This window comes from Cnephaeus nilssonii, assembly GCF_951640355.1.
Source record: "Cnephaeus nilssonii genome assembly, chromosome: 11".
Taxonomy (NCBI): domain Eukaryota; kingdom Metazoa; phylum Chordata; class Mammalia; order Chiroptera; family Vespertilionidae; genus Cnephaeus; species Cnephaeus nilssonii.
This window is the reverse complement of record NC_137082.1, coordinates 21,812,670-21,824,789: the sequence shown is the minus strand read 5'-3', so window position 1 is coordinate 21,824,789 and position 12,120 is coordinate 21,812,670. Positions and strand designations below refer to the sequence as shown.

General features: G+C 40.0%; 1 protein-coding gene across 7 annotated transcripts in view; it reads left to right on the top strand.

Annotated features, from left to right (window-relative positions):
• Positions 1-12,120, top strand: part of NDUFAF5 (NADH:ubiquinone oxidoreductase complex assembly factor 5) — a 32,942-nt gene that overhangs the window by 4,502 nt on the left and 16,320 nt on the right. For 4 of the 7 annotated variants that reach the window (XR_013814159.1, XR_013814160.1, XR_013814161.1 and 1 more), the window contains exons 3-6: positions 432-495; positions 5,047-5,094; positions 6,416-6,519; positions 8,923-8,962. Coding sequence is in view for 2 of the 7 variants with exons in the window: in XM_079783751.1 (XP_079639877.1) it covers positions 432-495; positions 5,047-5,094; positions 6,416-6,519; positions 8,923-8,962 (256 nt within the window). In the remaining 5 variants the exon portion in view is untranslated. Of the gene's footprint in view, positions 1-431; positions 496-5,046; positions 5,095-6,415; positions 6,520-8,922; positions 8,963-12,120 lie in introns of those variants that run through there. The other 3 variants (XM_079783754.1, XM_079783753.1, XM_079783752.1) reach the window with 2 other exon arrangements.

Genomic DNA, 12,120 nt, shown 5'->3' with positions numbered 1-12,120 from the left:
GCCCACGACTTGGGAATCGAACTGTGACTTCCTGTCCTGGTTCATAGGTCGATGTTTAACCACTGAGCAACACCAGCTGGGCTCATGTTAATCTACATTAACTTCTTTTTACTCTTTATCTGCATATATTATCAAATTAAAATACACTCACTAAATCTATTCTTTGAATCCATGTCATGGAGCAACCATATGGAAAGCCGGTTGACTGTGAGATCCTATGAATGGCTGGACCAGATAGACTTTCTCTGTCTGCTATGTTTTCTGGTACTTATAGCTTGCAAGGCAGAAAAGAGAGATGATAAAACTTTTTGAAAGTTCCACTCACTTACAAATTAGTTCTTAGTGAATTATAAGCAAAATTAGATCTTAATAATTATTTTATGGACTATATTATTACAGATAAAACATAACTTCTTTGTCTGTTTTTTTAGAGATTTTCCCCTTGCTTTGGATGTCGGTTGTGGAAGAGGTTACATAGCACAAAATTTGAATAAGGTATATTTATTATTTAATTTACTTTGAGGAATAAAGTTGGCTGGTTTTAAGGAAAGAATTTCTTAATCAGTTATATTTGGATTATATCAGAATTGCTAATTTTTTTAAGTGGTTGAACTAATGGTTGTGTTGTGTCCCCTCTTAAGTATTTTTCCTTAAAATTGTTTTTTTTTTTTACTTTGAATCTATTTTATACAGTGTTCCTAATGATAGCTTTTTAAGTGTATATAAGATATGTTGCTCTTTATTTCTACTTTGTGCAAATGTTTTTAATAATTCACAATAAAATCCGATTGACATTCATTTAAAGAATGTGATTAAGCTAATATTTTACCTAGGAAAAATATTAATTTTAGTGTGATAAGTATCCTTTATTAATGTTTATACCATTTTATTTTGCATTTTCTAATTCAACCATAAAGACATTTATTTATTGGTTTAATCCCTATATATAAGCCACCGATGGATACAGATTAAAGTAGGATTTTTATATAAAATCTTCTTACAGTAGAAAAAAACATACACTTGGGTCAGGACACAGGTAGAGATATGTGTGAGGCTCCACTGTTGTTGATAGTAGTAAATGCCACAGAAATGGTACAGTTATTAAACTGCATCAGGAGTTAAGGGAAAGAAAAAATCAGTAAGGTTCATGTGGTCAGAGACCTCTAAAAGGGTACAGAATCTGATCTGGGAATTAAAAGAAACTGAACTAGTGTTTCATAGGCATTGGAAGTAAAGGCATAGACAGAGGAAAGGCACAGAGGTAGAATACTATAGGGTGTGATGTAGTGATGTTTAAGGAAGATTAATTTTAGGATAGTATGCAAGAAGGATTGAAGAAGGAAATGATAAGAAATAGACCAGTTAGAGGGCTGTGTTAAAGGCAGTGCAGACAGGAGAGTTAAAGACCTGCCACCTGTATGGAGGCTGCAAGATATGAAGGAAGGGGTGTATTAGAGAGACCTAGTAGAATCCACAAAACTTGATGACTGATTAGATATGGTGGGCATGCCAAATCAATTCTTCTAGTTGCTCAGGTTAAAAGACTTATTCATTGATTCCTCTTTTTAAAATATTGTTTAAAAATCTTTATTGTTGAAAGTATTACATATGCCTCCCATTCCCCCACTTTGACCTCTTCTATCCCTGGTGTTCATCAGTGCAGGTGGTCCTGATGTGGGTAACTTACACCCAATGGTGTGTTGGAGTTAGCTCACACTTGCTCATGAGAGCTGATTGTTAGCATCTCTTCCCAACTCTGATAGTTTGAAATCAGCCATTGTGGGAGTATTTGCACCATGGAAGTTGGCAAATGCTACCAAGCAGTCCCCAACCAACAGCCAGTTATTAAATATTTACCAGCACTCCACTGCTTCCACCCCAAGTCTACATGCTGTTCCAACTCTGGGGACTTCTACCCTGACTCCAAGTCTCTTAGTTTACATTTTTGAGTGAAAGACAGGGGTAGATAGTCTGGTTGGCCTAATTTTCACCCCTGGCATTAGTGTATTGGAGCCTATTGTGTAACATCTCTTCCCAATTCCACATTTAGCTCCATCATGTTGGTAGCATTAAATCCTCTATTGGAGTAGTTACACCATGGAAATTGACAAACTCAGGGCCCCCTTTTTGGAGAGCTTAAGAGTTAAACATTCACCTGCATACCAGTTGTCCTCAGATGGCCAGGTAACTGTAGGCTGACCTTTCCAAGTTGTGGGAAGGGAAGTTCTTTATTTTTTTAATTTTTTTTCCAGGGAAGTTCTTTAAGAAATGGATGTGGGTGAAGTGGGAAGGATCGACATAACTAGCAGAGGAGGGGAACAAGAGTAGAAAGCAGTGATGTTTCTAGGAGACCATTAACAGGTAAAGTGAAGTAGGACTGAGAGCAGACAGACTGTAGTTGGTGCTTAGGCTGTTAGTGAAATAGTCTTCATAGAGCAGTGAAAGTGGAAATTGAGGAGAAAGACATTAGTAAGAAGTGGGATTGTAGATTACAAACAAAACAACTTGAAGGTGGTTAAAGGAGATTTTTCAAGATTGGGAGGCATCTGCTGTTTCAAGAAGATAGAGATTGAAGATTGGTAGAGATAGTGATGGAGGGAGCTGGATCCAAGAGAAAAGAGAACATGAAGGTGTTAATTGGAAAGAAATATGGTATCCTTTCCTCTTTGAAGGAAGGGAGGATAAGTGAAACAGGGAAAAGAAAGCCACTTACTCCCTTCCTCCTTCCCCCTCAGTATCTGTGCTTAAGTCTTTCTTTACTCTGTAAGCTCTGAATGAACAACTAAAAGGCTGGAAAACCAGTGCAAGCCTTTTGTGGCACAAGAGTGGGGACTAGCTCAGGGCATACTATGCTTTGGAAAAGTCAATATATATGCCTAACCCAGTGGAGTAAATTAAAGATGTTGATTATTTACACCTGTGTTCTTTATTTAATTAAATATAGTTAAATATATTAAGTATAAGGTTGGGTACTTATAGTTAACCCTACCAGACCTGAGGCCCTGAACCTAACTGTCTCCTATACCTGGGCTTCTGAGCATTAAAGAGAAAAAATCAACATGACATAGAAAAATGTTAGTTACATGCAAACAAGTGGTTAGAATAAGATGGAACTTGGAGACATTGTAGAAAATAGGTCTATCTTTCATCTAGCGCCAATATTCCACCTTTGTGTGCCAATCCACCCAGCAGGATGAGCCTTGTTTCACACAGAGGTACTTCTTGCAAAGTGAGCACCAGATGTTGCTCTTTACCTTCTTGCATGGATTGTCTTTGTAAGACACTCCAGGATTTTGCTTGTTGTACCTGGAGTACTTTTCCATGCACACAACACAGATATGATTAGACGATGTCCCCGGGGGAATCTCTGGAAAATGATTGCCTGGGGTCATCCGTTGAGGGCAGGGTTCCTTTTGTGCGTGGTGGTGGGCTGATGTCCTGTATCCACCAATAAGTTCCGGCACAGTTTCTGAATATATCTGGTGAAATAAATTGGCTTTTTTGAAGCAGCTTGCTGCTTTGAAGCATACAAGATATAAGAATTATAACTGGCCCACATAAAACATTTTATGAAAAGCCGCCGGGGCCAGCGGTAATGACTATGAGACTGGTGAAGGCGGGTCATCTGGTTATTTTTGTCACAGCCACCCATATATTTATTATAGTCCTTCACCAGCTGTGGCATCTGTATTTCTTGCACACTGCCATCTTTATTTCTTCTGTTTATTACTACATTTTGGGCTGGATCGTGGTAGTTCGAAATAAATGTGATGGGCTTTCTATCCTGCCAAACTAAACATGTTACACTTTCTTGACATAGATTCATTGTGAATTTTCAGAATTTTTTCATGTCAAATCACACAAAGTCAATTCAAACACATGGGGGCAGACATTTGCAATGCCTAACCATGAGGTTTGACCATGAGTGGTTGGTTATTTTTAGTTTGTGACGCATTTTTTTCACGTACTAGGCAAAGTACCGAAAATTAGGTACAGCGGTATAGCGGCAGATTCGGAAATTACCGAAAAATCGGTACAGCGGTCTGGTAGGGTTAAACTAGAGGCCCAGTGCATGAGATTCTTGCATGGGGGGGTTGTCCCTCAGCCCAGCCTGCACCCTCTTGCAATCTGGGACCCCTCGGAGGATGTCCGACTGCCGGTTTAGGCCTGATCATGCATGATCAGGCCTAAACCGGCAGTCGGACATTCCTCTCGCAATCTGGCACTGCTGGCTCTTAACCGCTCACCTGCCTGCCTGCCTGTTCACCCCTAACCCCTCTGCCTGCCTGCCTGATCTCCCCTAACCCTTCTGCCTGCCTGCCTGATAACCCCTAACTGCTTGCCTGCCTGCCTGATCGCCCCTAACCACTCTACCTGCCTGCCTAATGCCCCTAACTGCTTGCCTGCCTGCCTGATTGCCTCTAATCTCCTCTGCCTGCCAGCCTGATCGCCCCTAACCACTCTGCCTGCCTGCCTAATGCCCCTAACTGCTCGCCTGCCTGCCTGATCACCCCTAACTGCTTGCCTGATCGCCCCTAACCACTTGCCTGCCTGCCTGATCGCCCCTATCCACTCTCCCGCCTGCCTGATCGCCCCTAACCACTCTGCCTGCCTGCCTAATGCCCCTAACTGCTCGCCTGCCTGCCTGATCACCCCTAACTGCTCGCCTGCCTGCCTGATTGCCCCTAACCGCTTGCCTGCCTGCCTGATCGCCCCTATCCACTCTCCCGCCTGCCTGATTGCCCCTACCACCTCTGCCTTGGCCCCTGCCGCTGCGGCTTCATCCGGAATGACGTCCGGAAGGTCATTTGGCTGTTCGGTCTCATTAGCATATTACGCTTTTATTATTATAGATCTTTGTAACTTAATAAGTGTTATTAAGGTATTTGTACCATAATGCTTTTATGCAGAAAAATATCCTTACAAAGCTGAAAATTAATCTGTAACTATCACATTCTCCTTTAGAAATTTCAACATTTGTTTTATTGTTACTGGATTTTTGTTTGTTTTTGTAACATTGGATCAGCTTTAATTATTTTATTGCAGGAAACTGTTGGAAAATTTTTCCAAGCGGACATAGCAGAAAATGCTTTGGTAAGTAGCTTTTTAATACACTATTGGTTTTTGGTCTCTTGGTTTGATTTTTAGTTTTTTGTTTCTTTATTTTTATTTCCTTTGAGATGAAAATAACTATTTTTTTCTGATTATAAATAATAACACAAAAAAGAACTAAATAATACAGGACCTATAAGGGCAAAAAGGAAAAAAATCACCCTAGTTCCATCACTCAGAGACATCTGCCAGTGACATTTGGTCTCCACCTTTGTAGATGTTTAACTGTCCCCAATATACGGTTTTATACAAACAGTTATGCTAACATGCTATGTTTTCAAAGACTATCATTCTTTTATATCAGTGAATGACATACACACACTGTCTTTTAAATTGGATATATAGTATTCCAATATATGAATATTTCATGGTTTATTTAGCTAAATTTGTATTGTATAGTACAGTTATATTTCTAGTTTCTTAATAACCAACACTGTGATGAACATAATCATATAAAGCAACCTTGTGTGTTTTATTTATTTCTCACTGGCAATAAATTCCTAGTAATAGAATTTATGGATTCCAGATAGACCTTAGGAAGATTGAATAACCATATTAAATGACAGTACTCCTTTTTCCTCCTTTTTGGCAACATTGGTCCAATTGTTTTGTCTTTGTCAATCTGATAGACAAAGACATTATTTGCATTTCTTTGATGACTAATACAACCAAATCACTGTTGATGTCTTTTGGCTACTGTTATTTGGCTATTAGTATTTTTTAATTTGTGAATTTTATAATTTTGTGGTGTGTCTGTACCTTCCCTTTATCTACTTTACCCTTGACATGTTTTTATTCTAAGTGGTTTTTATTCTCGCTTATTTTTTAGGGATATTAATCTTTCATTATATATTTCAAAAATATTTTCCCAAGTGTGTTGTTTACACTATTTATTGCTTTTTAGAAGTTTTTGATTAGTTTATCATCAAATATATCAATCTTTTCCTTTATAGTTTCTGCCTTTTGAGTCGTGTTTGCTTATGCATTTTCATCAAAGAAAATATTCACCAATATTTAGTACTTCAGTTATTCCACTTAAACTTTTAGCTTTCTGAGATTTGTTTCGGTGTGAGATAAGTGTCCTATTTATGTTTTGCCAACCAGCTAACCAGTTTTTTGACTAGTCTTAAGTGTAATTTAAGAAATATTTTTTGAGTGCCTTCTTTGTGGCTTCCTTGTTTTCCCCCAGAAGGGCTAGAAACTGCTAAGAAATATAACATGTCTTAGGTTTAACAAACAGTGATTGTGTTAATAATTGAGATTTTATAAATGTGTTTTTGAACTTCTATTTTTTAACCATTAGAAAAATACCTTAGAAACGGAAATTCCTACTGTCACTGTTTTAGCTGATGAAGAATTCCTTCCTTTCAGAGAAAATACATTTGACCTTGTGGTTAGCAGTTTAAGGTTGGTAATCCACTTGTACTTTTAAAAAATAGATGTTATAAATAAAATAGATAAGGGAGTAAATTCTTAAAATCACAAACCTGGTTTTCTTTGTTTATAAACTGTATGATTTCTCTGATAAAGGATTGTGGATATTGGCTCCCTAGTGGAGATAATATGATATAGTACCTCAACTTTCATAAACTCACTAGAGGCCCGGTGCATGGATTTGTGCACAGGTGGGATACCTCTGCCTGGCCTGTGGGGATTGGGCCGAAAGTGGTTCTTGGGTGACGCACCGCCCCCTGGTGATCATTGCGTGTCATAGCTACTGGTCAAAGAGTCAGACAGTCACTTAGGCTTTTATATATATAGATTCTGGTAAATAAGGAAAAGCTAGCATTTCCTTCTATTTTAATTCTTTTTCTACATAGAAATATAGTCCTCAGGATTACTTTTTCCCCTTTGTTCTTTCTACCATGTCCTTCCACACTTATTACACAAACATAAATTATAAATATTTATCGAATCTATATATATAAAAGGCTGATATGCATAGTGTCCCCTTGGGAGTTCGATCCTGAGACTGAGAGTTCGATCGCTTGCTATGACATGCGCTGACCACCAGAGGGCGGTGCAGAATGAAGGAAAGCCCTGGCCGGCAGCCAGAAGGCCCCAAACGACCCTGATTGCTGGCCAGGCCTAGGGACCCTACCCGTGCACACATTTCGTGCACCAGGCCTCTAGTAGATTATAATATGCAAGTCAGTGAGCTAGATGCTTTGGGGGAATACCAAAATGAATTCAGACAGGGATCCTGTCCTTAAAGAACTTACTGTCTAATAGAGAAAATAAAATATTCTATGTGGTACCTTATTTCTCCTGCTTTATTATTATAGTCAGATTTTCTTTCAAAGATTCAACATGCTCAGTACAACCCTTTTGATAGGGTGGACAGTCATCACGGTTTGCTCATTACTTTGCCAGTGTTAGCAACTAGAAAGCCTGTGTCCCTGAACACTCCTCAGTCCCAGGCAAACTGGGAGAGTTGGTTATCTTTGCTGTTTCCTTTTCTCCCTCCCTCCCTCCCTCCCTCCCTCCCTCCCTCCCTCCCTCCCTCCCTCCCTCCCTCCCTCCCTTCCTTTTATTTTAAATATATGTTTATTGATTTCAGAGAGGAAAGGAGAGAGATAGAAACATCAATGATGAGAGAGAATCATTGATCTGCCACCTTCTGCATGCCCCCTACTGGGGCTCAAGCCCGCAACCTGGGCATGTGCCCTGACTTCCTGGTTCATAGGTCCACACTCAAGTACTGAGCCACACTGGCTGGGCACCTCTGCTGTTTTCTTCAGTGAGTTTGTAACTTCTTCCCTGTTTATCGAGGGGTGCTGAGCAAACTTAGAAAAGTATTCAGATTCTATTGCTGAACAAATTTTGAAAAGTATTCAGAATCTGTCATGAAATGGAAAACATTACAGAGGCTTGATCTAAGGCAGAGGTGGGGAACCTTTTTTCTGCAAGACACTTATGTTGTTTCCACATCTTGATTGTTGTAAATAATGCTGCACTGAACATGGACGTGCAGGTATCTCTTTGAAATAAAAAGTGTTTTCATTTCCTTCAGATATATACCTAGAATTTCTTTGAGTTATATGGTAGTTCAATTTTTTTAAAAATATATTTTATTGATTTTTTATAGAGAGGAAGGGACAGGGATAGAAAGCTAGAAACATCGATGTGTCAGAGAGAAACATTGATCAGCTGCCTCCTGCACACCTCCCACTGGGGATGTGCCCGCAACCAATGTACGTGCCCTTGACCAGAATCAAACCTGGGACCTTTCAGTCCGCAGGCTGACACTCTATCCACTGAGCCAAACCGGTTTCGGCGGTAGTTCAATTTTTAATTTGTTTGAGGAACCTCTATACTATTACATGGTGGCTGTACCAATTTACATTCCCACCAATAGTGTACAAGGGTTCCCTTTACTTCACATTTTTGCCAGCATTTGTTGTCTCTTGTTTTTTTCATAATAGCTATGCTAATGGATATAAGATGTTGGTAACTCAAATGATATTCATTTCCCTAATGATTAGTGTTGTTGAGCATCTTTTCATATACCAGTTGGCCATTTGTATGTCTTATTTGAAAAATTTACTTTTACTTTATTCAGCGAAGAATAATTGCACATAAAATCATATCGACAAAGTGAAATGCGATCACATTTTCTAGTGTGACAGAAGGAAAGTTTTTCCCTGGGCATATTTTTAAAAACCTGTATAAAATCAGTCAGTGAATTTTGATATGCAATTTTAAACTTAAAATTAACTCCTTTTTTATGGTTTGTCCTTATATTAGTGATACTTATACTAATTCATTATATGAATTAAGCTAGAACAAATACGTGTTTTCATTCTTTAGTTTGCACTGGGTGAATGACCTTCCTCGAGCACTTGAACAGGTAAGAAATTTAATGTTGATTCCAATAGCATGTGTTATTCTATTTATTATTAGAAACTTATAGATGTTTCTGTTTTCACATGGAAACTTATAGATGTTTTTCACTTTATACATCTGACAATTGGAAATTGAAACAAATCAGTTAAGTATTTATTATATTCTGTGGGCTGGATATGCTTGGTGCCCTTTGACATATTAAATACATTGGGTGATTCCCCCCCACCCTGCCAATTCAAAAAATCTAGTATGGAGATATTTAAATATTTATGAAGATTCTGATAACTTGTACAAGGTAATATTGATATTACAAGACTTTTTCTAATTGGGTTTTTTTTTTCTCCTTAATTGCCTATAAATTTTTTGTGAGTACTAACTTATTTATTTATATTTGTATCTCCCTCATGCCTATACTTAGAGAGTTCTCAGTAGATGTTGATTGGCTAGTATTTATCAGCGTATAGCTGAGTGGTAGGTAAAAGGCAGATCACTCTGGCTTGGTTCTGCCAAGAAAGCTACAAGAGGAAGGAATTACTTGAACAGGGCCTTGGAGGGTAGGTTAGGTTTGGAGTGGGAAGACATTCCAGAAAGGCAGAATCAAGATAGGTGTGAGGTACAAGAGCCAGGAGCATGAAAGGACCAAGAGGAAGCCTCTTTGGAGGATTAGCATAGTGCTTGGAGATGAGTATACTGGGACCAGATTTGGGAGGACTTGGGTGACAGAATAAGGAATTTGGAGTTTATTCTTTAAGCAGTTCAGAGTCACTGGAGAATTTTGAAGAGGAAGGTGACATGATTAAACAACTGGATGGCAGAATAACAACTACCATATGTGAAGCACATACCATTTGCCAATCACTGTGTTCTTTTGTATGTGTTAAATAACTGTGCAAGATGTCTTCCTTTTGATGATTAGAAAGCTGATGCCAGAGGTTGGTTCAATTGAAGTGAGATTGTTTCAGTGTTCCAGGCATGAGATAAACTAAACCTAGGTGGGAATGATAGGAGTGAAAAGGAAGAGAGAAGAATTTAGGACTCTGCAAAGGAAGAATTCATGGTTTAGTGGCTGGTTAGATCTGAAGATCAAAGAGAGGGAGGAGTTAAAGTTTTGAGTCTGGATACCTGGGAGAATAATTAGTAAAAGTAGAGGGAAAAATGACAGTGATCAGTTAAAGGGAATAGAAAATGATAATTAACAGAATTGTGGCAATTGTAAAGGGGAGTTGGTTTAAGAACCAATATGTATTGGATGTTCTGGGGAGTGAGTTTGCCAGGAGACCTAATGTTCATGGTACAGTAAGTTGAAGATGAATTTAGAGTTCTAAGAAGATGTACAAGCTAAACATAAGTTTTGGAAAATAATCCTTGTGAAATCCATAGGAATTGATAAGCCCTCTGAGGTAGAGAGAAGCTGAAGAAGCTGAGGACTAAATATTAGATACTTGCTATGTTGGAGTCTGGTGATTAGAGAAGGAAATAACTCTAAAAGGGCAAAAGGGAAGAAACCAAGGATTTTGCAGTTTGCTTATATACTAGTAGTGTTTTGTAAATGCTTCATGTTTTATAATATGTTTTTATATTTTGTAATATAAAATATATAATTAAATAATATCCTATATAATAAAAGAGTAATATGCAAATTAACCATCACTCTGCTACACCCACAAGCCATGCCCACCAGCCAATCAGGAGCAAGCATGCAAATTAACCCAACCAAGATGGCTGCAGCCACAGAGTGAGCAGGAGGCTTGGCTCCGCTCAAGGCTACAAAGTTTCAGTTATAGAAGATAAATAAATCCCAGATACCAGGGCCTCCGTTTGGGTTGCCGGGGGGCGTGGCCAGCCTGCAAACCACCACAGGCCCCTTGCCCAGGCCGCCCCATGCCCCAAGGGAACCCCCACCCTGATCTGGGACACCCTTCAGGGCAAACCAGCCAGCCCCCACCCATGCACCAGGCCTCTATCCTATCTAATCCTCCTATCTAATAAAAGAATAATGTGCAAATTGACCATCACTCCAACACACAAGATGGCTGCCCCCATGTGGACATAAGATGGCCACCACAAGATGGCCAGCAGGGGAGGGCAGTTAGGAGGGACTAGGCCTGCAAGGGAGGGCAGTTGGGGGCGATCAAGCCTGCAGGGGAGGACAGTTAGGGGCGACCAGGCCTGCAGGGAAGGGCAGTTGGGTGGGACCCGGGCCTGCAGGGGAGAGCATTTGGGGGGGACCAGGCCTGCAGGAGAGGGCAGTTAGGGGTGACCAGACTTGCAGGGGAGGGCAGTTAGGAGCAATCAGGCTGGCAGGGGAGCAGTTAGGCATCAATCAGGCTGGCAGGGGAATGGTTAGGGGGTGTTCAGGCTGGCAGGCAGAAGTGGTTAAGGGCAATCAGGAAGGCAGGCAGGTGAGCAGTTGGGAGCCAGCAGTCCTGGATTGTGAGAGGGATATCCAACTGCCCGTTTAGGCCCGATCCTAACGGGCAGTCAGATATCCCTTGAGGAGTCCCATATTGGAGAGGGTGCAGGCTGGGCTGAGGGACACACCCCCACGTGCACAAATTTTGTGCACCGGGCCTCTAGTTTTTAATATAAATTCAAAATGGATACTCTGATTAGAAGAGCCTGCTGTGATTTGGGTCCTGGTTCACTTCAGAATCCATCCTTTCCTGTGATGTTCCTCATTGTAGAGAATAGCCAGTTAAAGCTAGTTACAGATTGTAGGTCTAAGAGGGTCATGAGTAAACATTGGTGATTCTGGAATTCCTTCTAGCCACTACTTTGCTTAAGTTACCAATTAAAGTGTTTTTGTTCTCAAGCTAGAAAGAAAGTTAGTTACTTCTCCTGAAGGAAAGCTAATGTGTTTACAGGTTAATGTTGTGAGTCATAATGGTTTCTTTATAAATTAGCTTTTTCTGCTTATCTAGCCACCCCAGCTTAGTGATTTAAAACAACAATTTATATAGGTTATGATTTTTGTGGGTTGGGAATTTGGGCTGGACTTAGGAACATCTTCTGGTTCTGATGTGGCTCACCCATGTGGCTGTGATCCGCGACTAGATTGTCTTGGATCTTGCTGGTCAAGAATGGCTTCAGCTGGGATGCCTGGCTTATCTCTGCTCCTCATGTCCCTCATCTTTCACCAGGCTAGCTTGTTCACCATACGGT